This window comes from Anneissia japonica, unplaced genomic scaffold (genome assembly GCF_011630105.1).
Source record: "Anneissia japonica isolate Jap-2015-1 unplaced genomic scaffold, ASM1163010v1 scaffold1489_len2284818_cov182, whole genome shotgun sequence".
NCBI lineage: Eukaryota > Metazoa > Echinodermata > Crinoidea > Comatulida > Comatulidae > Anneissia > Anneissia japonica.
In genome coordinates, this window is record NW_022698455.1 from 1,892,118 (window position 1) to 1,915,352 (window position 23,235).

Consider the following 23,235-nt stretch of genomic DNA (forward strand, 5'->3'; position numbering starts at 1 on the left):
TACCCATTTGGTTACCATGACAATAGACTGAGAGATACCACAGCCAAACATGTGTGGCAGTGCTTTTTGACATAGCAAATTTGCATGTACTAGTAATACATTAATAATAATTCATTAAAAAATTAAAACAACAATTAATAAACATTTTATTGTTTAGAAATTTATCTATTACCACGTAGACATAATAATTTAGATTTAAATAAATTAGAAAGCAAGTTTAAGAAAAAATTTACGCACAAAGAGAGAAAGCCACATGGCCGAACTTTCACCTAGTGCCACTGGTGTGTGATTGTTGTTGGTTTTTTGGATGAGGGCCAACAACTTTCACTACCTAGACTAGAATGTCCAAAGTTGTTGATGTTTATTTAGAAATAGAACACATAAAAACTTATGTCATGGAACACAATTGAAAAAGTTAAATAGAAAGAGTGATGTAGGCTCAATGAATTTACAGTTTAACCTCTGTTAATGTCAAATTTACGGAAAGATACAGTGCATTTTCCTTGTATTTTGAAATTGTATATGTACAGCTTGTGTATAAACAATTGATAAACAGAACATTTACCAGTCATACTACAAGGTGTATCAGTAAATCTTGTTTTCTGAACGAAGCTGTACAGGTAAACTTGTTTTCTGAATGAGCTTATTGCCCTGGGGAGAACACTGTCAAAGTATATGACAAAAACCATGGAGGTATAAAAACATCGACAAAAAAAATGTATAGAATGTTGAGTTGTTACTTCAATGCAACTCATAACACATTAAACCCATTGATGACTTGCTGGTCAAACTAGTTATTTCTATGACACACCTAAATAGTTCCTTAACATTGGTTATTTACACTATTTCGTCATTCATAATCAATATTTAGTTCCACCGTGCACTTTGTTACTTCAATCTTTGCATTTTCGTTCCATCTGTTGTGCTCCATTACACAGTGCCCAGGATACAAGATGACTTTAAATTAATACAATCTTTTCATTGGTTAAAAAGATGCTGGACTGTTCTATTCAGAAAAAGGTAGATTTTTGTTTCATTAAATATCAAATGACAAGAATCTATTTTAGGTTTGTTAAAAAACAAATAAATGAATGTTTTTTATCTGCGCAATGGAAAGAATATATTCATTCCTTGAAAGGTCGATTGTTCCATTCAACTCGGCTCAGGCTTGTTGAATGTAAGAGTCAATCTTTCTCCTCATGAAAATATTCTTCCCATATTGCGCTGACAAACATTCATTATTTGTATAATATTACTAAATTTAACCTTCCACACAGATATATTGCGACAGTAGGTGTGACCCACTAACCAGGTTAGGTGTCCCGGAGGATTTTCCAGAGGCACACTACCCTAGGCCACAGCCAGTAATTACAGAAGTCTACATCAATCTTCTTGGTCTATATAAAACAAAAACCTACCTGATCCAATGGTAATCTGTCTTGTACTCTCTGACTTCCCTATAATCTGTCCCATTGGACATTGTACTCTGTTCCAATTGGACATCATTCAGACATGAGTTTTCACCCTATAGAAAATACAAGAAAATTAAATTTATAGCCTAATAGAACTCCTGTTTGGAATGCTGTGATTCCTAGTTAATAAAAGCTTAATCTTTTCAAGGTGATATCATTAATATCTAAATATTTTCATTTTGGCTCCACAATAAATACATGAAATGTAGGTTTGCTATGTATATCTGCATGTACCAAGGTACCTTAATTATACATAGGCCTATTAAAATGTAATATTTTAAGCTTTTTTCAACTTAGGTCTTACTGTATGTGTGGGTAATTTTATTTAAACTTCATTCATAGATGGGGGTTGCCTTCCAGCCAAACCCAAAGACCAGTTGATGTTCAGGGCACCCCCAGCCCTCTTTGCTCTTATTTGATTGATTATCTACCCTGTAAATGAATGATTACCAGAGTGAAAACTTAAGAGAACTGAACTCCATAGCAAGTGCCTCTATGGTAAGGACCAGGGGTATTGTTGTCACAAAAATGTTTGACTGTGCACCCAGCCAAAAAATCCACACAATCAGGGTATTTTTTTCCTCCCTCAATGAGCCTGAGCCTTTAAATGTTTATACTGTACTTTTTGTCTTCATACATAGCTTTTTTCTTTCATAGAAAACATACATGGCTATCATTGACTGACATGCATCAGTTGACATAACATTGCCATGCATTAACATGACAGATCTTATTTGAAAGTAGTGCTCCACACTTATTCATATACTGTATTTTAGTTATTTATTTTTTTTAATTTAATTGTATTGTTTTAATATTTAATTAAACTACACTTGAATAACTACACTTAAATATGGTATAAATTGCATAATTTTCCACTTGTTTATATATTTTTTATTTATTTATTCAAGACCCAACAGTGTGTCAAACACCATAAAACAGGGTCGCCATAAAAAATACAATAGATATAAAAAATATGTTTTGTTTTATACTTATATGTGAATAGGGTGGCCTACGTAGTGACGACGACTGGGTTTGCAATGGCTATCCTTAATTTTTAGATCCTATTTTTTTGAAAATACAAGCAAGAACACTGAGGATGAAATTGCATAAAAATTAAGAACAAAATCAGAACAAATTAAGGCTTAGGTACAATGTCAAATGAGGTTTTCACTTTAAAATAATAGAAAGACGAACAAACTAACTTATTTTCTGTAGGCCGTGTGACTATGTTATAGTATAATATCCTCTATATAACACAGTACAGTAATATATTACTGTACAATTAATAATTTTCAATGTTTGAAAAGTGTGTGAAAATAAGAATAGATCAAGAACATTTTAAACCTGAAATCAGCAAAAAATATAACACTAAGCCTGTGCAAACTTTCCCTGGTTCTTATAACAAAAAAAAAGTGTAAAGAAAAACTTTCCCAGACCAGTAATATCCAAATTTACAATGTGGGGTTTGACCCTGACCTCAAGAATGAAGACAGGAGCCACTATGCTAACTACAGATACTGCAAAATCTGTATTTATTTGATACTACCTTGCTTTTGAGTTCCTGATCTGTAAGGTAGCGATTGGATTGGAGTAACAATATTAGATCCTTATACACGCCACGCTGATCTACGGAAATGATTAACACATGATTAGATGTAGACAAAAATTATCTTAAAACTAGGATTTAATTACAATAGCAAATGCTATGGGTACCAAACTAGAAAATAAAATGAATTTATTCAAATTAAATTTATTCATTTAATTTATTCATTCGACCAACATTTATAATAACAATAAAAATATATTATGTAAAAAATTGAAATGCTAGACAGGAGCAACATAAGTAAAATACATTGCTATAACTTAGATGAGCCAGTTGTCCCTTAAATAATTAAATAACACTATTAGAATATATAAATTATAAATACAAAATCACAAGGCATTTTTAAACTTAAATCATATCTACTATAAACCTAAAATATGAAAAACAAACATACAAACAAAACAGATTTTAATTAGTTAAAAAAGATATTTACAAAAATTACTGTATTTATTAACAGTAAAATAAAGAAAACCCACAAAAATACAATTAAAACATGAATAGAATCAAATGGAATATCAACATTCAATGACACACAAAAACACAGATACACCAATGTAAACAATCTGATCCCCAACCCATTATTCTTTTGATGTAATTGTTAGCACCAATTCGAATCCCAAAGATTTTGAGTTTTACACAGACCAATCTTTAATAAATTTTCTAAAGTTAACTTTGAATGCAATTTTTAAATGTGTACTTACTCGAGTCCCCTATAATGACAACAAATGAATTTCTCAACAGCTTAGTCACATCTTCAGTGTAAAATATTGCTGCCATATTTCACCTTCCAAAATCAAAACTTACTGTTAAAAAAAAAATGGTATTAAAAAGGCCACTGGGAAAAAAATGGTTGATTGTTGACCATACAGCTTTTCACTGGCAGCTGACTGTGACAGTTAGAAGGTTTGTGAAGATGATGCTAACTACAGAACTTATAAATACACGTCATAATTTATTAATTATTTATTCTTTTGAACAATGTTTGAATAGGGTGCCCATGTAGTGTGCTGACGAATAAGGCCAATTAACAAGTGAAACAATAGAGTATCTGAATGAATGACAATTGTTTATGATGGGAGTTAGGGCGGTATACTATATAGATACGAGAAAGTACACACCTCTGTTGAGGAAACTACTAAATGTGACAATTTAGAGATTAGTCCATCAACTCAGTTTTAAAACATTGTGGAGGCTCCTTCCATGTTAGATCTGTAGTCAGTAAACAATATATGTTGTCAAAGCAGTCAAAGTTTGTTACTTGGCTGCCCTCAAAACAACAGGATATGTTTACCGACATTAGTAATCAGGGTAGCTTTATCTAGGCCTAGTCATGTCACCTCTTTAAACCTCCACAGACTTGACAGCACATGGGATGGATTTTATAGAAGTGAAAATAATACAAAATTCATGTTTATTATTAACAACACATCCAACTATTGAAAATTCATCATCATAATTTTTTTTTTAACTTTAATATGCAAAGACTACACATGAAAAATATAAGATCTTCTATTAAAAATGTTTGATGAATGGATTTTCAATTTAAATTGAGATGTAACCATAGTAAAACTATTTTTACTTACTCTTTGAAATCAAGGGGTTTCATATAAATTAAAATATTTTTTGAAAATATGTTGTACAATAGACTACTATATGCCATGGTACTAATTAATGCTCCTACCAATTGTATATTTAGCCTAATAAAGCGATACAGAGTCATGTCAAAGGCTTGGATTATATAAATAAATGTAATGTACAGTATAAAATGTTGAGTAATCAGTACAGAAGTTCAGAACTGTATTATTTTATAACTCTAGATAGTATTGTATTAAATTCATTGTTACAAAATAATTAAATTAAACATACTTTGCAAAACACATATTATCCTGACAGTGGGAAATTTCACACAGAGATCCAGTTTGCATGGAAAAAACTAAGAAGTGCATGTCAATTCCCTGAAGGAACAACTGGAAAGAAACTATGGCAAAATAATTTTCTGAATCGTTTTGAAGTTGTTCCAATAGGCAAATCGAATACTCTTTTTCCCACTTTGAATGTTTTAATGTTTAATAGCGTGTTTTTTTCTCTACACATCTATGACAAATTATTTAGATGCTTCATTTTGTCTATATTTAAAGTGTTATTTATTATTGTTTTTATTATTGCTATTAATATTATTATTATTTCACGTTTTTTTACTTTTATGATATAAATAGCCTCATTTTGTCTGTATTTGAAAGTTTTATTTACTTAAATGTTTACTGCTTTTATATTGTGTTTCCCTCAATTTTTTATTATTGAATTTGTATGTTATTTAATTGTTATTACTAATTTAATTGTTATCATTAATTAATATTAATATTATTACTATTTTTTAATTATTGTCATTATTATTATTATTATTGCTTGTTGTCGTTCTTTTTACATTTTTTACTTCTATGACAATTTAGCAATGTTTTACCGTATACACTTTGTTTATAATTGGTTTTATGTAGGGCCACATTGAAAATATATTTTAATTCTTTAAGAAAACTTTCATGACCATTTTGGTTTATTGCCGTTTTGACTTTAGGCCTATTGCCATTTTGACTTATTGACGTTTTGGTCCATTGCCGTCCTGGTCAAAAAGTGTTGCCATTTTGGTTTTTTGCCGTTTTGGTCATTGTCGTTTTTACATATTGCTGTTTTGACCAGAAAGCTGTCAAGCTGGTGGCGGAGAATGCAATTTACCGTACCTTAGCAAACGGAAGTTAAGTAATAAGATACAGTACTGTAACTCTAGCCACAGCGTTTTTCTAAATTGTTTTTTTATTTCTTCCATGTTCATTTAGCTTGTGAGGTCCAGCTAACAGGCCCACCTTCTGTAAAAAGACTGTTTATGGGCACTTTGGATCCCTAGGGCCTTGACTAATGACTCCTTAGTAATGTCTAATGACTACAGGCGCCGGACAGTCGTGTTGCTCAAGAACACCATTTTTTAAAAAGAGTTATATTATATGGTGGGCGCCTACATCATGTGGAGGAATTCCTTAAAAACACGGTAACTCGTAACTGACCATTTCAATTGCACTTCGTGTACATATATAACTCATAGTCTATTTTAAGTGCTAGTGGATTCAAACTACAATCTCATAAAGTTGTTTTCATGAAATTTAAACAACGACCTCGACTCGCTCCCTAGCCTAGGCCTCATACCTACTGTACCCTGACCCTATCTATTCAAATTCCTCTGACACCTGAGGTCTACAGAAAAAATCCAACAAGTAGTTCAGTCATCATAATTGATAAAATTCCTACCATAGTTAACTCCAACAAATCTAATTTGAAATATACATGAAAATGAATGATTTAGGTAAAATGGTGTTGTACAGCTAAATAACAATTACCTTGCAAAAAAGGCATGTAAAAGCGTAAACTTTCTAGCTGGTTGTTGATGTACCTACAGCAGCATAAATCTGACAGGTAATGTCAAAGAACGTAAATAGCAGAAGAAAATGAGCTGTTCCGCGAATTTGCATTAAAAAATGGAACGTCCGCCCTCCAGCGAGCGGGGTAATATTTGCCCATTTCACTAAGTGGGGAAACTAAAGTTCTTGAAAACATTAGAAGGATGGAAATATTACATTTTAAAAATAATCTCCAATGAGATAAATTTAACCCTTTAATATTATAGAAAAGGTATGTTTTATTCTTGGCAATGAAAATGAATTATATAAAAATGAAATTATTGTGGAAATTGATAAATTTAGCAAATCATTTGTCTAAAAACCTGTGGAAAGAAAGGTCATTATTAGTGCAGCCTCTACATCATATTTTGTGTTGTTGTGTTTTGATTTGAAATGGGTTTTTTTTAATGTGCTTATCTGTACTGTATCCTAATAACGTAATAATTTGTTAACTTTAAAAAAAAATTAGTATTACTACAGTAATTGTTTTTTATTTAGTGGGTTTTGCTTTAACACCAATACAGTACTGTATACTGTTATTGTATAATTGTTTTGTTTAACTTTTAGTTTAGTTGTTTTTCTTTCTCGCTGAACGCACCAATGTGCCACTAAAACAAAAGTGTATGTTCAGTTGTTGAATAAATAAATATAAATACAGGAAACAAACGAACCCGAGCGGTGCCTTTCTTATCAGAGCAATTACGCCGTCCGCACGGCGGCGTTATATATATCGAATAAACAGAGCTGTTTATTATTGATATATAGCGCCGCCGTGTGGACGGCGTAAAATTGCTCTCCGTCCGTATACCCACAATTTCGAACGGATGTTCCACTATATTGGGAAGCTGCTATGTCTTCTGCTATTTATTATCTTTGATGTCATTAATTATTCAAGCCAAGGAACATATACATAGAAAAGTTAATTTAGACTTAATGCGCACCGTGCTAACAAAATGTAGGCCTAACTAACGGAAAAATTCTTTCGATATGTCATTTCTCAGACACAGGCCCGTACCTAGATTTATTTATCAGGGAAGTATTAAAGTTTGAGAGGCGGGGCCCCGGGCGGGGCCAAGTACCAAAAGGGCATAATTAGTGTCGAAATATTGAATCCCGACACGGCAGGGAACCCAGTCTGGGAAAACAGACATGAGATGCATAAGATGTAGGCCTAGGTCAAATTAATTCCTGAATGAGTTTTTGTCGAAAATAGGGGGAAAGTTTTTATTATGCTGAGTTGAAAAAAAAATGTAAGAAGGGTGTGTGGCAACTCGAAAATAGCAAACTCAAACATTAAAAGTGTCTTAATTTGACACTAAGACTAATAACATGGACTAACACTCAATTTCATATAGGCCTACATCAAATATTTTGTAAAAAAAAATATGAGAGGGAATGGAAAATACAAGGAGAGTCTTACTCACCTCAACATATCGTTGGATGAGGCAAAAATAAATAAATAAAATAAAAAATAACGATGTACCTAAATGCCACCATGGTTGGGCCCGGGCTGAGACTAAAAAATGTAGGGAGATAACTCTAAATGGCTGACCGGAAATATTATTAGACTTTTCATATTTAAAGTGTCTTTGTGTCAGTTTTAATCTCTTCATTTCTACGTATATCAAAAATGCTAAGGCAGGGACGCAGCAACCAGCTATAGGGCCTAAATCGGCGCGCACACGCACGTACTGGCGCGCCCGCGGGCATTATTATGGTCACTTTGGAAGTCAAATGAGGTTAAAGCAGGGGGGAGCCGCAACTACGGCTATAATAATCGGCACTGGCCCGCATATGGTTCTGGAGTTGGAACATGACATCTCGGATAAGAACTGGGTCACTCGGCAATTGTCTGTAGGCGAATTAGCAATTTTCGATCCCGTCACGGGCTAGGGATACAAGATAATTTAATGAAAATTTTAAAACATTTTGAAATCAGAATATAATATTCTTATGTCAATTTTCATGTCTTTGTCTTAATAGTGCCAAATAAAATAGAATAATGGTTGGTCATAAAAGAAGAGACAACAATTGTGAAATAAATTAGCGAAGTATCATTGACATTTTTAAGAATTTATAATATTATATTGGATAGGCAATTACCGCAAACTCTGTGAAAGAAATAATGGATTGAAAAACAATTATAAATGGATACGATTTTTAATAGGCTAGCTGGAGATAAACAATAAAACTAATAGGCCTACTGTTCTCGGAAAAGCTACAGTTATTCAATGCCATTTGCTTTGTCTTAACTTACTTTTATAACAGATTTTGTTTCATATGGTTATTAAGATTATTATATTTTCGTTTCTGTTGGACTCCAAGCCAGAAAATATAGTAGGAAATCCTTATACGGTGATGTGCTTGAGGGACCGGTTATTAATACCAGATTTAAGACAATGAGAGTTAAATGGTTACAATATACTCCCAAGGAAAGAGCCACATGGAAAAATATTCCTCTCCATCTAATTGAATAGGGGTGGTAGGAAACAACTATAAAGTCCTTGCTATAATAGAGTTGAATATGGTTAACGCCCTCAATAGATTAAAAAGTTAAATTAGACTTGCGTACGGTTCTAACAAAATGGAGTCCAAGAGAAAAATGAAGCTTAGCTATGCCTAGGCGAGAGCTATATGAAAATTTAGTGCAATTAAAAAAAGAAAATTAGAAATCAGAAAAAAATATAATGTTACGATACATAATTTAGTATTCAACATTACAATAGAAATAAAATACAAATAGATATAGAGGGAGGCGATCCTTTACAAAACGACTGGAACAAAGTCACGCGCATCATGTGACTCGTCTCTCTCCCTGTTGAGCAAAAATAGAAGATGGCGATGGTAAACGGCAATTTAATGGGATTAGAAGTCCCAAGAACTACAGTGGAAGCTACCCGAGAAAACTTCTTAGCAGCTAGCAGAAACTATAACACTCAACCAAGATTAAGTAAGTATTTTGGGTTATTAAATTTTGAAATTAATTGTGCAATTGTCGTATAAAAACGTGTGTTTTCGCAACCCGGCTTCTCACAAGTGGGCTCGGACCGGTCGGCGGTTAGGGTAGGCACTGATTCAGTGATTGGGATTGCGCGGTGTGGTGGGAAGCAGGGCTAGCCTAGAGTAGAGGTAAAGTAGAGTAGATGTCTAGTTTTGACTGGTGCCGCTCTCTTAGGCAGACCTAGGCCTGTAGTAATTGTATGCTTGTAATGTAGGTATGCATAGGGAATCTACTGTAATATGTTAAGGCGCTGTTGTTGCATTTTTCATTTCAGCACCTTTATTTATTATCTTGAATCTTCTAAAAAAAAACATATTTTTAACAGTGACTGTGAAAGAAAGGTTAGGCGATGGCCTATGGCTAGCCTTCTAGGCCCTCTAATAAGAGTTGTAGGCATAATAGTAGTAGTGGGCCTAACTAAACTCACATTTAGTGAGTGTAGTTATCTCTTGTCAGCCAAGTTGAGGTTCTGCACTGAATCATGTGACAGCCTGCAAATAACCACTTCCGACCAACATACACTTTAAACTCAAGAACATATGAATGTGCTTTTTTTCTGATGTAATTTTAATGCATCAAGAAAATATGCCATTGTACTTCTAATTAATTATTTCTTTATTGGTTTGAACATTTCAAAAAATTCTTGACACAATAAAAAGAGAAATCAAACAGTATACTAAGTCTTACTATTAAAAAAATCCCTCAGTACCTGAAATAACAAAATCTATAAATCCTGATTTTTATATATATTTATTTTGTTAAACTTCAATTTGTATTTTATCTTATGTAATATGCTGATTTGCCAATATAGAGTATTTGTATGTTACCAGCAATATAAAAGATATTTTTTACAAGAAGTCCTTATAAATATCATTTGCTTTCTTTGATTTGGATAAAATGATATAGAATTTTGTGGCTGAAAACTAATAAACTGATTATCCGAAAATGTGGGCCTCACTAAAAACGGCGCATGCATTCCACTGTACAATACTGCATACCACTACTACCTACCAACCCACCAATGTAAATCATTGTTTTTTTTTGTAAATGAATACTTTTATTCTTTCTGAAAATCTAATAATGATAATAGATTAAGAATCAGGGTGTTCTCTTAAAAATATACAAATGTTGATTCATGGTTGTATGTGCTTTTTTAGTTAGACCACCAAAATATTGGTAAACCCCCATACTTATGTATCCATTTGTTAATCATCATACGAATTCACTTCCATGTGCAGAATATGATGAAAAAATGCATTTCTTTTTCTCTTTTTTGTGGCCCAGGTCATTCCACTTCTTTTAATCACCTTTTCTATTTGCTCTTTATTTTATTCAAGGACCTAGGCTCCTATACATGAGTGCTTAGACCTATAGCAATTATTAATAAAAAAAAAAAAAAGACCTTTCAAGTATTATAGAAAGAACCATCATAATTAGACTTTTATAAAGCAGTAGCCAATGTGATTTGAGTTTTTTCAGCAAAGAAATCAACCCGAAATAATAACATAAAACAACAAATATCAAATACCAACTGTATTTAAATTTCAGCCTACAAGACTGTGTCTGGTGTGAATGGTCCTCTCGTCATTCTTGACCAAGTTAAGGTTTGTATGCTTTTAAATACACCTGAATATTCTTTCAATTCATATACATAATTATTTGAATAAATGCCCAGCTTTGAATCATCCCCCTCCCCCTTGAAAAAACTCTCCATTCTAGAGCTTCATTTGGAATAAACGCCCCCATCCCAAAATCACTGTGAACAAACCTAATGGACGCAACAACAATTCCAACACATTCTATTAAAAAAACACATTCAGTAAAATAACCCTCCTCAACAATATATGCCCAGGGGCGTTTATTCAAAAATATATATGATACAATGAAATAAATGATGATGATATGAAAGTTGTTATATGTTAGATACAAACATATAAAGAGAGTTTTGCAAAATAAAGGATAAGAATAAACTATTTAGAAGTATATTTGACAGTAATTTTATAATATAAGGTTAGAATTTTTATTTCTGACTATTTTGATTTTTTCGACTGACTGATGTGTCAAAATATTTGAAAATAATTTAGTTAGAACGTTACCATATTAATTTAAAAAACATTCTTTGCAGTTTCCAAAGTTTGCTGAAATTGTTACTTTAACACTAGCTGATGGGTCACAGAGAAGTGGACAGGTATTGGAAGTCAGTGGGTCAAAGGCCGTTGTTCAGGTAATGAAGTAATGAATGATGAACCAATTTTATCAGAGTATCCATAAGCTCAATCATGTACATTTAGCATTTTTTTAAAAACTATTTAATTTATTTCATGAGAGGACCTTTAAGGTATTCTGTCAAAGGAAAATTTGCTTTTGTGAATATTATGCAGGGGTGGTGCCAGGATTAGCCTGATGGGGGTCCAATGTCCCGGACTACCTGAGTGTAAGCAGTCGTGGTTGGTCGTTGCTCAAAATCTCTTGGATGTGGTCCAAGAGGCGAAGGCAATTTATTCGATTTTATGTAAAAAAAAAAAAAAATTTTAATTTTTTCCCCAGACGAAGTGTGTTACCCCCACTGGTGCTACCCCAGATATTATGTATTTTCTGTTTTTCCCCAATATTTTTTATTTTTCACACTAGGTTTTTGAAGGCACATCTGGTATTGATGCAAAATTTACAACATGTGAATTTACTGGTGATATCTTACGCACACCTGTATCTGAGGACATGTTAGGTATGTGGCTTCCTTGAACGATTGGCCCAAATAAAATAGAATATGTTGGTGTGAATTGGTAAATGGAATGCTGTTGAAAAACTTAAATGTTTATACTTAGGAAATATTCACTTTTTGTTTTGTTATGTATGAATGTAACTTCTTTATTGAACTGGTCAACCTGGTATACAAATGTGGCTGCAATAACATCTAAGACAATGAACACTTGCTTATATATGCATCCTCTAACTAAGAAAAATGTCATATAAATCCTTTTATTTTTTTTAATTATTATTTATATTGTTTTTATTATTATTAATATTATTTTTTTATTCAATTAAAATAAAACTTCATTTGTTCCATTCATAAAATACAATGGAAAAACCTTCTTCCTTGGACAAAACTTTGATTAAAATAGTTATAAAAGTATATATAAAAAGTATTGCATATATAATTATTATTAATATAGGCATATTGGTATTATTTTAAAAATATTTATTTTGAATACTATTATTTTAAATGTTATTAAAATAATATTAAAAATAATATTATGTTATTTTTAATGTTATTTTATAAATGCAATTTTCACATGCCCATAGGTCGTGTTTTTAATGGGTCTGGTAAAGCAATTGACAAAGGACCCCCAGTTCTTGCTGAAGACTACCTGGATATTATGGGTAAGTGTAATCTTTTCACCATCCTACGCTATTAAATTATATATTAATAAATCCATAAATAAGCTGGTACATTAAGCATCATAATAGACACAACAAAGGTTAATTTTGGAAACTTATCAGAAGACATTTGACAGGTAATATTCAATTTGAATGATCATCATTTTTTAACTGGTAGGGAAAAACTTTACTCTTTTTGTGTTGAAGAATATAATTGATTAAAATAAAATCATGTGAAGATGCAATGTAGTTTGAAGGGCGCCCTCTTTTTACTTCAAAATTTCAAATTACCAACACAGGAGAAATTTTATATACATTTTTGTACATTTTACAAATCTGAAAAGGCCTTTTTATTTCTTATTACATTATGTATATTCATTGCATAAAAGACATACAAAAACAGTCCATTGCAGCATTTGCTGCATTGTGTGACTACAAAAAAATTACTATAAATTTAGCAATTAAAAATATACAAATCATTATTAAAAATATTTTGCAATATCAAGTATTAAAAATTACATTAGAAACATTCCGTAATACCACTACTATTAAATTCTTATTTATACACAACTGCAGGTCTGTGATATTTAGAACAACCACCATCGCATATTAGTATTCTGCGCTAAACAAATCCCAGTTATTATTATTTTATTTTTAATATTCTGTCCATATGTAGGCCAGCCAATCAACCCCCAGTCTAGGATCTACCCTGAAGAGATGATTCAGACAGGTATCTCAGCCATTGATGTCATGAACAGTATTGCTCGAGGCCAGAAAATTCCAATCTTCTCTGCTGCTGGTCTTCCTCATAATGATGTAAGTCTTTGAATTGTTTCATTAGGTTTTTAATGTAGGTATTGGTTGTAGTGTTCTTAATATAAAACCAAGTAAATGTATATGCACTGCTACGTTTTATTCCACTATCAGTGAATCTTCATCATTCAATTAAGCTGGGGATAGATGCTGTTAGCGATGCTCTTCATGCTTGAATAGCGCTGCCAGCTGTTCTCTAAGGAGGTCCGGGGAGACATGATTTTTAAGGAGCTAGGATTAGGTCATACATGTGACCAAAGTCAAGTCTTGTGAATAAATAATATTTGTAGATGTATAAATACCTCCCTCAAACGCCCCCTCAAAATCCTTCTTAACAATACATGCCCTGGGGCGTTTATTTGAATAAAAACTATAATTAAAAGTAAATAAGAGAATTTTATACTTGAGGTCTCCTGTACAGGCCTGGTAAAAGATTCTGGCCGAAGCCTGGAGAGTTATAGCCACCATCGGTCCTCCGACCAGCATAAAAGTCTAGCAACCCACCATGGATCCTCATACCTGTCGCAGGCATTGTAAAGTACTGTATACAATATTTAACATCGGTCCTGCCAGTCTCTGGTACTGGTAAAGTATGCCCACATGTGAAAAGTATAACAGCACCAAAATCTCCCGAATTTTACCAAACAGGTGTTTTATTTTCTTGTTCATGTTAAAGTTGTTTTGGAAATATTTATTACAAATCTTTTTTTGAAAACATAATAATGCATGTAAATTTTGATTTGTTATCTTACAGATTGCTGCTCAGATCTGTAGGCAGGCAGGTCTTGTGAAGCTTCCCACTAAAGATGTCATGGACTCCCACGAGGACAACTTTGCCATTGTGTTTGCAGCTATGGGTGTAAGTCTACCCATAGAGTTTCCTCTGAAAGTTTTTGAATAGATAAGTTTTAGATTACTTACATGCTACCATACAGAGAGTAAAAAAATGCTGTAAGCACAGTAACATTATTCATTAATAATAGTACTGTAGTTCCTTGGGTATAACCACCTACCTCATGTCTAAGCCCAACCTCCAATTTTATATACTAGCTTTTCCTCAGGCAAAGGCCCAGAGCATGATTTTTGCTAATATTCTCAGAAAAAATATCAAATATTGGCTTTTAATACAATGCCAAAAAATTGCCATTTGATTAAAATGTGGATTCCCTGGGTATAAGAAAAATGGGCTTAATTTTGTGTTATACCGGAGGAGGTACGGTAATTAGAATTAAACATAAATGAACAATTCTTTTATCTTTATAGGTTAATATGGAAACAGCTAGGTTTTTCAAGCAGGACTTTGAGGAGAATGGCTCTATGGACAATGTGTGCTTATTCTTGAACCTCGCCAACGATCCAACGTAAGGAACATTTACCATCATGTTATTAAATGTTGTATGAGGAACATATGATATGTGTGAGGAAGTGGAGAAACTTAATGATTAAGGTGCTTTGTTTTCAAACCCAGGTTCATGGGCTCAACTCTCTGTAAATGAGAAGCTTAGCTTAGTCAGCTAAGCACGTGGTAGCCTTTGTGTGCGCTGAACCCTGGAGATTTCAAAGTATCTGGTTCAAGTCCCATCGCTTCTCTCCTTGTGTTTCAGCTGGAGGGCTGAAATGCAAGTTACGATAGCACACCATCTTTCCAATGAGACGTTAAACTTGTTAGTCTCGTGTGCATTATAGCCCATGTGCATGTTAAACAACGCAGCACACTTTTTGGAAAAGAGTAGGGGATTGTCTGCTGGTGTACGCCGAATTACCACCGGAAGTACCTCACTGGAAATATGTCTTCTTCAGACTTTCATGGGTTATCCTTGATGTTTACACTGAATAAATCCATCTATCCATCGCAAAGGTGGGCATAAAAATCGGTTGGAGGGCCAAAAGTGCAATGAACCAGGATGTATTTTGGTCCCTAATATATTAAATTAAACTCCATTGATCTTGAGAGACATTTGCAGAATTTTGATCCCATTGGTGTATACTACATCTGGGAAAGAAAATTAGGGGATTATGTACTGTTACGATCTCTTCCATGTAATCAATGGATCATGGAGCTGTTTGCATAAAAACCCAAATAAGCTCATTGATTTTTTTTTCCATAACAGAATTGAACGTATCATCACACCTCGTTTAGCTTTGACCTCAGCAGAATTTCTAGCCTACCAATGTGAAAAGCATGTGTTGGTTATCCTGACGGACATGAGCTCCTATGCTGAAGCCCTTCGTGAGGTAAGAAAGACCATTCACAGCAGGCTTATGTTATTGGAGACTGTAGATTGAATTTACACGATAGGCAAAATAGAAAATAAAACTTAAGGTATTGTTGTGACATGTTTGGAGAATATAAAAATTTTACCTTCCACTTTTACATTTTGTCTGTGATACCAACAAGGTACTAATGACGTAACCAAGATTTCCAGGCACCATACAAAGGTCATCATGGCTAGGTCATAGGTGTATAAACCAACATCCATGAATAAGCATTGTTGCTATCACAGGTGAAACATTCAATGGGAATATAGCATTTTATATTCTTCAAAATATCTTGGATTAACAGAAATTGACAAAATTTTAAAAAGCAATTCCTAAAATTTATGTTTTTTGTTTGTTTTATTGTGAAATTATATTTTGTAACTGTCACAAATTTTTTAAACCAGTAGTATAGATAGATAAATAATAAAACTAAAGACCTTTTGTTCTTTGGAGTTTATTGTTTTTCCTCATATATTTTAGATTTTGATGTTATATAATGTAAAATTTTATGTCATATCCTGTTATGGGCGACATATGTCACCATTGGATTTTGGTGAAATAAAATGAAAAATGAAAAATAAAATAACAGCTGCAGCAACAAAATAATGAATAATGCGTAAAATAAAAGACAAATTGAATAGCATTCTTGGTTATTAATGTTTATTAATACATCTGGCATTGCTAGGTATCAGCTGCTCGTGAAGAAGTCCCAGGAAGGCGTGGTTTCCCTGGTTACATGTACACCGATTTAGCTACCATTTACGAAAGAGCTGGAAGGGTTGAGGGCAGGAATGGATCAATCACACAAATTCCAATTCTCACTATGCCAAACGATGGTGAGTTCTTTGTCATGTTGAGTTCGAAAAATAATGTTAAATAACTCTCTCATAAACTGACTTCACCTTTCAAACTACATAATGTATGTAATATTATTAGATTTATACGTACTGATTTCCACTTCATTATAATAATTATTTTATTTTTATTATTCAATGTTATTTTTTAACTTTTGATATTTTTATTGGTATTTAGGCTTTCCATTTATATAGTATCATCCTGTTAAAGCCAGGCCCTGCAGGAAAGAAAATTTTGATATGCTTTATAACTGATTTTTTTAAACACAAAAAGCATATTTCATGAAAAACTTGGGAACGGTTAATGAGATACAGATTTTTTAATATTTGAAAACTGGGCAAGTGGGGGGGGGGGCATAACCACTCTTTTTTCCCACCCTTCCCCCCTCCCCATTTTTAAAATATTCCAAAACTAGATCTAATTTTCAAGTCAAAAACGCTTTTTTATGTCTAAAACATATCAGTTTTTTTTTTCTATGGAGCCTGGCTTTAAATCATGATTTTGAACAATCATACTGACCTTCAGTACCATTTATTTTGCACACTCTCATTTGGTCATTTTAAAACCATAATATTTCCTATACTTTCACCCTTAGTGCACTATATTCTTCAAAGTTTATGTGATTAAAACCAGTTTGTCAATGCAAATTGTGTCAGTCAGGACTTGGCTTATGATGTCTATATCAACAATAAATTAATACAAATCTTAAATTGTTTAACTAATCATCCAATTGTTATTTTGTTTTTTCTTGTGTAGACATTACCCATCCAATTCCAGATTTAACCGGTTACATTACAGAAGGACAGATCTACGTTGACAGGCAGTTACATAATCGTCAGGTTTGTATACTTATTAGAGAGGTTTCGCACGCGAACAAATATGTGTACGCAAATGTTTAGCTATTCGTAGCGGTTCATAGCCATTCTGTGTTTTTCGCAATCACAGCGCAATTCAAGCATAGCCTAGGCCTAGGGCCTTAGCTTAGGGCCTAGGCCTATATAATACCTTGTTTTCTTCTCTCATCATGCTTCTCAAAGTTTTATTAAAGTATATCTAAGGTTGAAAATTGTAGCCGAAAAATACTTCCTTTGTTGCCCAGAAAAATTTGTTATTTTGTGATAGGCCCTATTGTTTATGATCCCAAAAGTGCCTGGCTAGCTTCAAGTCGGCCTAGGCCTACACAAAATCCTGACACCACCAAGGTCAAAGCACCGACGTTTTGATACCCCAAAATGAAAACGCATCCTATTGTAATTTCCTGTCTTCAAATGTCACAAAAATGGCACATATGTATTCAAAATACATTTATTTTTTACCCTTTTTATACCTTGTTTAGCGAGATATGCGTGTCGTCCACAAGTTTAGCAGATAGCAGCCGGTGTATGGCGTCAAAATGATGACGTATCTGTCACACGTTCTGCGTGCGAAACCTCCCTAATATGATAGTTATAACGTTTAATGGTCTCGCATTCATGTTCACTTTTATTATCAGATTTTTATGTCTATGATGCACAAGACTTGTCATCCCAAAACCAACATCAGTGACCAAAAAATTAAAAATTACATTTCAATATATTGTTATTCTCCACATTATATACTTTAAAATGGTGGGTCATATACTGGAATTGACGTACTATTGCCAAAGTCATAAGTAAAAGTATTACAGCTTCTCTGTACTAAATTATATAATACTGTCACATTCTTATGCTAATTACTTAGTTTAGCAACAGTACTCTTTGTCTTGGGATGGCAAGTGTGATGCTCTCATTTGATTTGGATACACTTACACTCGATGTTTTATGTTTCATATTTTCTTCCCGCTTTATTTTTTCGCCACGTCTCTCTCTCTCTCCACAAGTCTGGAGAACAAATTTTTGTGCAACCCCTCCCCATTTCCCGTCTCCCTGCACCACCTCAAAAATATATTAACCAAATGGTTTCTATTCACTATTGCCCAACAGTGGTCTGAGAATTTGTCAGAATTCAGGTTTTCAGGGAAATGCATAATGCCTCCTGTTGGTGGTGATGCAGTATTTTTCATTCCTGTGCATTAATTAAAAAAAACTTGCATGAATTCACATTCCAATAGTTTATGCTGGTATTTTCAAAAGTTCAAGCTGTTGGCTTTTTTTTTTTAATTGTTTGCCAATTCACTTTTTCTCTGTAACACCATACCAGCATTTTGCTTTTATATATTTTTTTTGTTAACCCAACTCAAGCAAAATGCTTTTTTAAATATTAATATTTAACCATTAATCTACAGTTGCTTCCAAATCCTTATGCTATTTTTCCAAGGATGTACAATGTATTATTTGGTGGTGTTACATTACATTTACTTTTTGTTATTAGGTTTGGTTTAAATATAGTTTGATTTCATACTGAATGCTAGTAATAATAGTAATAATAATAATAATAATAATAATAATAATAATATATTTATTTCCTCCAATAAAAGATCAAGGGAACAAACCATACAGAGGAGGGGGTCAGATGAAGGAGGAACAAGCTCCTATCACCAAAATGGTTTCATCTGCCCAAAAAACGATGATGACATAAAATATTAGACATATAAATTCAGATAAATTTCATTAATTTTGCTGTTGAATATACGCATAATATACGCGTAGTATCTATTTTAAAGTTGTTTAAGGAAGTTGAGTTTCATATTTCAATTGGCAGACTATTCCAAATGGCCACTATGGTATTGAAAAAAAGATTATTTAAGTGTGTTACATTGGGCAAAGTTAATATGGAAGGTTCATGATCTACACTATTCAAATTCAAATTGTAGGAAGGGAAAAAATGGAGCGGTTTGCTATGGAATGGATATTTAATATAATATTAAACAATAAATTTCTAACAGCATTGCTGTTCAGGTAGTGATGCATGGTAAAGAAATAAGCGCAATCTTTCACTATTTAAACTCTACTTACAAACGTGATATGCAATAGGCAGTGGCTAATGTTGCACCAGAATTAAACAGAATCCTAATTCTGATTGGATGTTATTGCCCTAATCCAGTACATACAAACAATAACATCCAATTAGGAATTTGTTTAAGACTTTTGTAAAAATAGCATCTGCGTGTATAAAATATTATTTAGAGGAAGTTCATAGTTTTTGGTTTGTTTTTCTGCTAGATTTATCCACCAATTAACGTTTTACCTTCGCTATCACGTCTTATGAAATCTGCTATTGGTGAAGGCATGACAAGGAGAGACCATTCTGACGTCTCAAATCAATTGGTGAGTTATGTTAATTAGGTTAAATTATTCATGAAATTTGCATACAGGCGAAAATAATTTGTTTGACTACGGAAATAGAATAACAAAATCAGAGCTTTCGGTACGCCATGTGTAGAAATAAGGTTTTTGAGGTAAAAACTATTGCTTGGTTGTCTCAACGTTGGGATAAGATTGCTTTTAACGACTGACCAATCAGAACAGGGCAGAAGTACATACTTGTCCCACAACAAAACTTGTTTATCATTGTGTAGGACCTTAGCAACAGTCTCCAAGTGCTAGGCTTACCAGAATGGTAAATTATAACTGTATACAAATTGTATATGCTTAACTCTTTTGCCATAGTTTGTTTGAGCAGACATAGAACTAATATATATATTTCTTTTTTACGCATAAATAATGAGCATATTTGCATAATATTTCACATGTCTTTTTTTAGTATGCTAATTACGCTATTGGGAAAGATGTGCAAGCAATGAAGGCTGTGGTCGGTGAAGAAGCTCTTACACCGGAGGATCTGCTGTACCTTGAATTCTTGGGTAAATTCGAAAAGAACTTCATTGCACAAGGTATGGATACTATTCACTTTTATTCTATCTTTAGATGAAATAATTTGTTTTCATCTTTTATAGTGCCTCTTACTACCCATATTAGGTTTTATTAAATTCTCTCCCACTTTGCAATTTGTGGCAATAACGACATTAGGAATAATACAAAAATGCTTTAAATTGCAAAAGAAAGTAAAATGTTTATTGCAGCCAATTAAGAAAATATTTAAACGAATAAATCAAATAAAATATCCTATTAATCGAGAAATATCAGTCGTCTGCAATTGAGATACTTTCCAATCAGAGCAGCATGCGCTTGCTAGGAAGTGCATGACCAGACAGCAACAGTGGGAATGGGGAAGCTCGCGTTTTTTTTATTGGTGGCGCTGTTCCAAAGGATATACTTGTTTTGTAAACTAATTTACATTTTTATATGGAATGGAGTTGAATAGCTTGTGGTTAAGATGTTTGCCTTCCAATCCCAAGGTCATGGGTTCAATGCCTGTCAGTGTTGCAGGATTTTTTCCCACGACCAAACAACTCCACTCCCTAAACCTCATATTGAGATTTAGTTTGTGTAAAGCATTGTGTGTGTATGTTTGTCTTGCGAAAGAGATTGTCACCTACAAGTAGAACAGGGATATATTTGCTGTTGACAATCCTTGGTACATGTGTTGTGTGCCTAAATAAATAAAAATAATTTGTAAAATTTCTTAACCATTAATTTTATTTCCATCTGATTTATCACTGCAGGGTCATATGAAAATAGAACAGTGTTTGAATCTCTGGATGTCGGCTGGCAGCTGCTCCGTATATTCCCGAAGGAAATGCTCAAAAGAATTCCACAGACAACACTTGCTGAATTTTATCCCAGAGATGCTAAACATTGATGTAATAATAATAATTTATTCATTACTTAATTTCATATGAAATAAACAAAAACAAACAAGAGGATGACAATAATTGTGTTGTGTTCAAGTTGAATGGTGTAATTAATTTAACATAACGACATTATTTTGGTATGGTGGATGTAACAGAACAATAATGTACTGGTATTAATATATTACAGTAGTACATTGGTAAAAGGAGAAAAAGAAGAAAAAAAAAACATGGGACTATAAATTGGGATTTTTGTATTCATTTTATGTTTGGTATGTCATCAGCATGCATTCCGTAAGAACTTGTTTTTGTTTTATATTAAATCAACTCGAAAAAATGGTGAAATTCAGTGGTACTTAATGTGCACACTGGAAGGTTCTAGATCTTAATGCTTGTACAGAACATAGTGTTATGTTCTTGCTAGATTATCAAATTTTCTTTGGCAGAAAGAACTGTTGTTTCCCCTTATATAGTCATGATGTGCCTATATATGGTTATGATGTGCCTATATATGGTCATGATGTGATGTCATCATGACCATATTTAGGCATGCGACATGTTTTTGTCAAATGTAATTTGATAGTCTTGACTTGGCTTTCATGAAATTTTTATAGCAACTGTCATTTCAATTTGGTACAGTACCTTCTGTCAACAGTGTGGTATTGTTGTATTGATATTGATACTTGTGAAATAGGAAGTAGAAATGTCTTTAGGCAATACTCTATATAATTATAATGCTATTGGCATTAAACAGTGATTGTTGTTAGAATATATATCAGATATTGGAAGCGTTTCTAGAAAACAATAATATGTTAAGACTTATATGTCGCTTCATGCCAACCAGGCATCTAAGCGCTTCACATTATACTCAGTACGTTCCCAAATACTTACGAAAACGTCGGGTAGGGCATAACATCACTCTTATGTAGTAAATGTACAATCCAACAAAATGTTGACGTGTATGTCATGGCTGGTGAAACTCATTTGCGACACATGATCACTTGAAAACGGACTGTAATAACACCATCTGAAAAAAAAAAGTTAATGGCTTATAAGAAACGTTCTTGATGTAGAGTCTTCAAAATTACAAAATGATTATTTCAAACTTTAATTGTTTTTTCATTGATTTTGTATTTTTCATCGGACAATACATATATCGTGGAAGATTGTTATCGGCCAATCATTAATGTTTGTACTAGTAATGTTTAGAGACCAGGATCTTATTGCGAGTTAAATTTAGAAAAAGAAGTCCGTGTTAAACAGTCTGTGACCTTTATAAATTCAAAGATATTCTTCATTGTGGTTCTGTAATAAATGACACAGAGTACTATGATATTTTATAGCACTGCAAATATTATTAGAAAAGATTGAATATTGTATCTGTGGTAGAATGATATTATATAAAGATTGTAATCATCTTTATTGTGCAAGAGTCACTCTCTGAAAATGTGCAAGTATTGTTAGGTGAGCGCATCAACAATATAATTTTATGATGCCAAACCAGAACATTGGAACTAATGCCAAACCATAGTTTCCTCTAAATATAGTATATATTCTGTGAAACAATACATTATGTATGGAGTTGAAATTATATATTTAAGTGAGTTTTGTTAGTACATGAACAAATTAGTATATTTGTGATAGGTTACAAATGCCTAGGGGAAATTAAATTAAGCAATATTATATAAATGATTAGATAAAGTGTTATATTATTAAAATTGTGGATCTTGTGAAGTAAA

At 32.8% G+C, this 23,235-nt stretch overlaps 2 protein-coding genes across 3 annotated transcripts in view; one reads left to right on the forward strand and one right to left on the reverse strand.

Moving 5' to 3' along the window:
* The window catches only part of LOC117102609 (PC-esterase domain-containing protein 1A-like), a 10,655-nt gene extending 4,054 nt beyond the window's left edge, over positions 1-6,601 (reverse strand). Inside the window, exons 1-4 of one of the 2 annotated variants that reach the window (XM_033242980.1) lie at positions 6,462-6,601; positions 3,777-3,878; positions 3,019-3,098; positions 1,419-1,525 (exon numbers count right to left, since the gene is read on the reverse strand). In XM_033242980.1, coding sequence (XP_033098871.1) covers positions 1,419-1,525; positions 3,019-3,098; positions 3,777-3,852 — 263 coding nt within the window. In that variant the 5' untranslated portion in view covers positions 3,853-3,878; positions 6,462-6,601. Of the gene's footprint in view, positions 1-1,418; positions 1,526-3,018; positions 3,099-3,776; positions 3,879-6,372 lie in introns of both variants that reach the window. The other variant, XM_033242981.1, reaches the window with a different exon arrangement.
* A 2,714-nt stretch (positions 6,602-9,315) lies between these two features.
* On the forward strand, positions 9,316-23,235 carry LOC117102610 (V-type proton ATPase subunit B). The gene is made up of 14 exons (XM_033242982.1): positions 9,316-9,471; positions 11,071-11,126; positions 11,648-11,746; positions 12,154-12,247; positions 12,826-12,903; positions 13,577-13,716; positions 14,468-14,572; positions 14,977-15,074; positions 15,825-15,948; positions 16,658-16,808; positions 17,584-17,666; positions 19,968-20,072; positions 20,509-20,638; positions 21,371-23,235. Exons 1-14 carry the CDS (start codon positions 9,357-9,359, stop codon positions 21,505-21,507), a joined length of 1,515 nt encoding a protein of 504 aa, XP_033098873.1. The 5' UTR covers positions 9,316-9,356; the 3' UTR covers positions 21,508-23,235.

Excerpts from the sequence above, each read along its gene's own strand:
- LOC117102610 (XM_033242982.1), top strand. The coding sequence starts at position 9,357 with ATGGCGATGGTAAACGGCAATTTAATGGGATTAGAAGTCCCAAGAACT. Across the intron at positions 13,717-14,467 it reads CTGGTCTTCCTCATAATGAT|ATTGCTGCTCAGATCTGTAG; the intron begins GTAAGTCTTTGA and ends GTTATCTTACAG. Across the intron at positions 14,573-14,976 it reads TTGTGTTTGCAGCTATGGGT|GTTAATATGGAAACAGCTAG; the intron begins GTAAGTCTACCC and ends TTATCTTTATAG.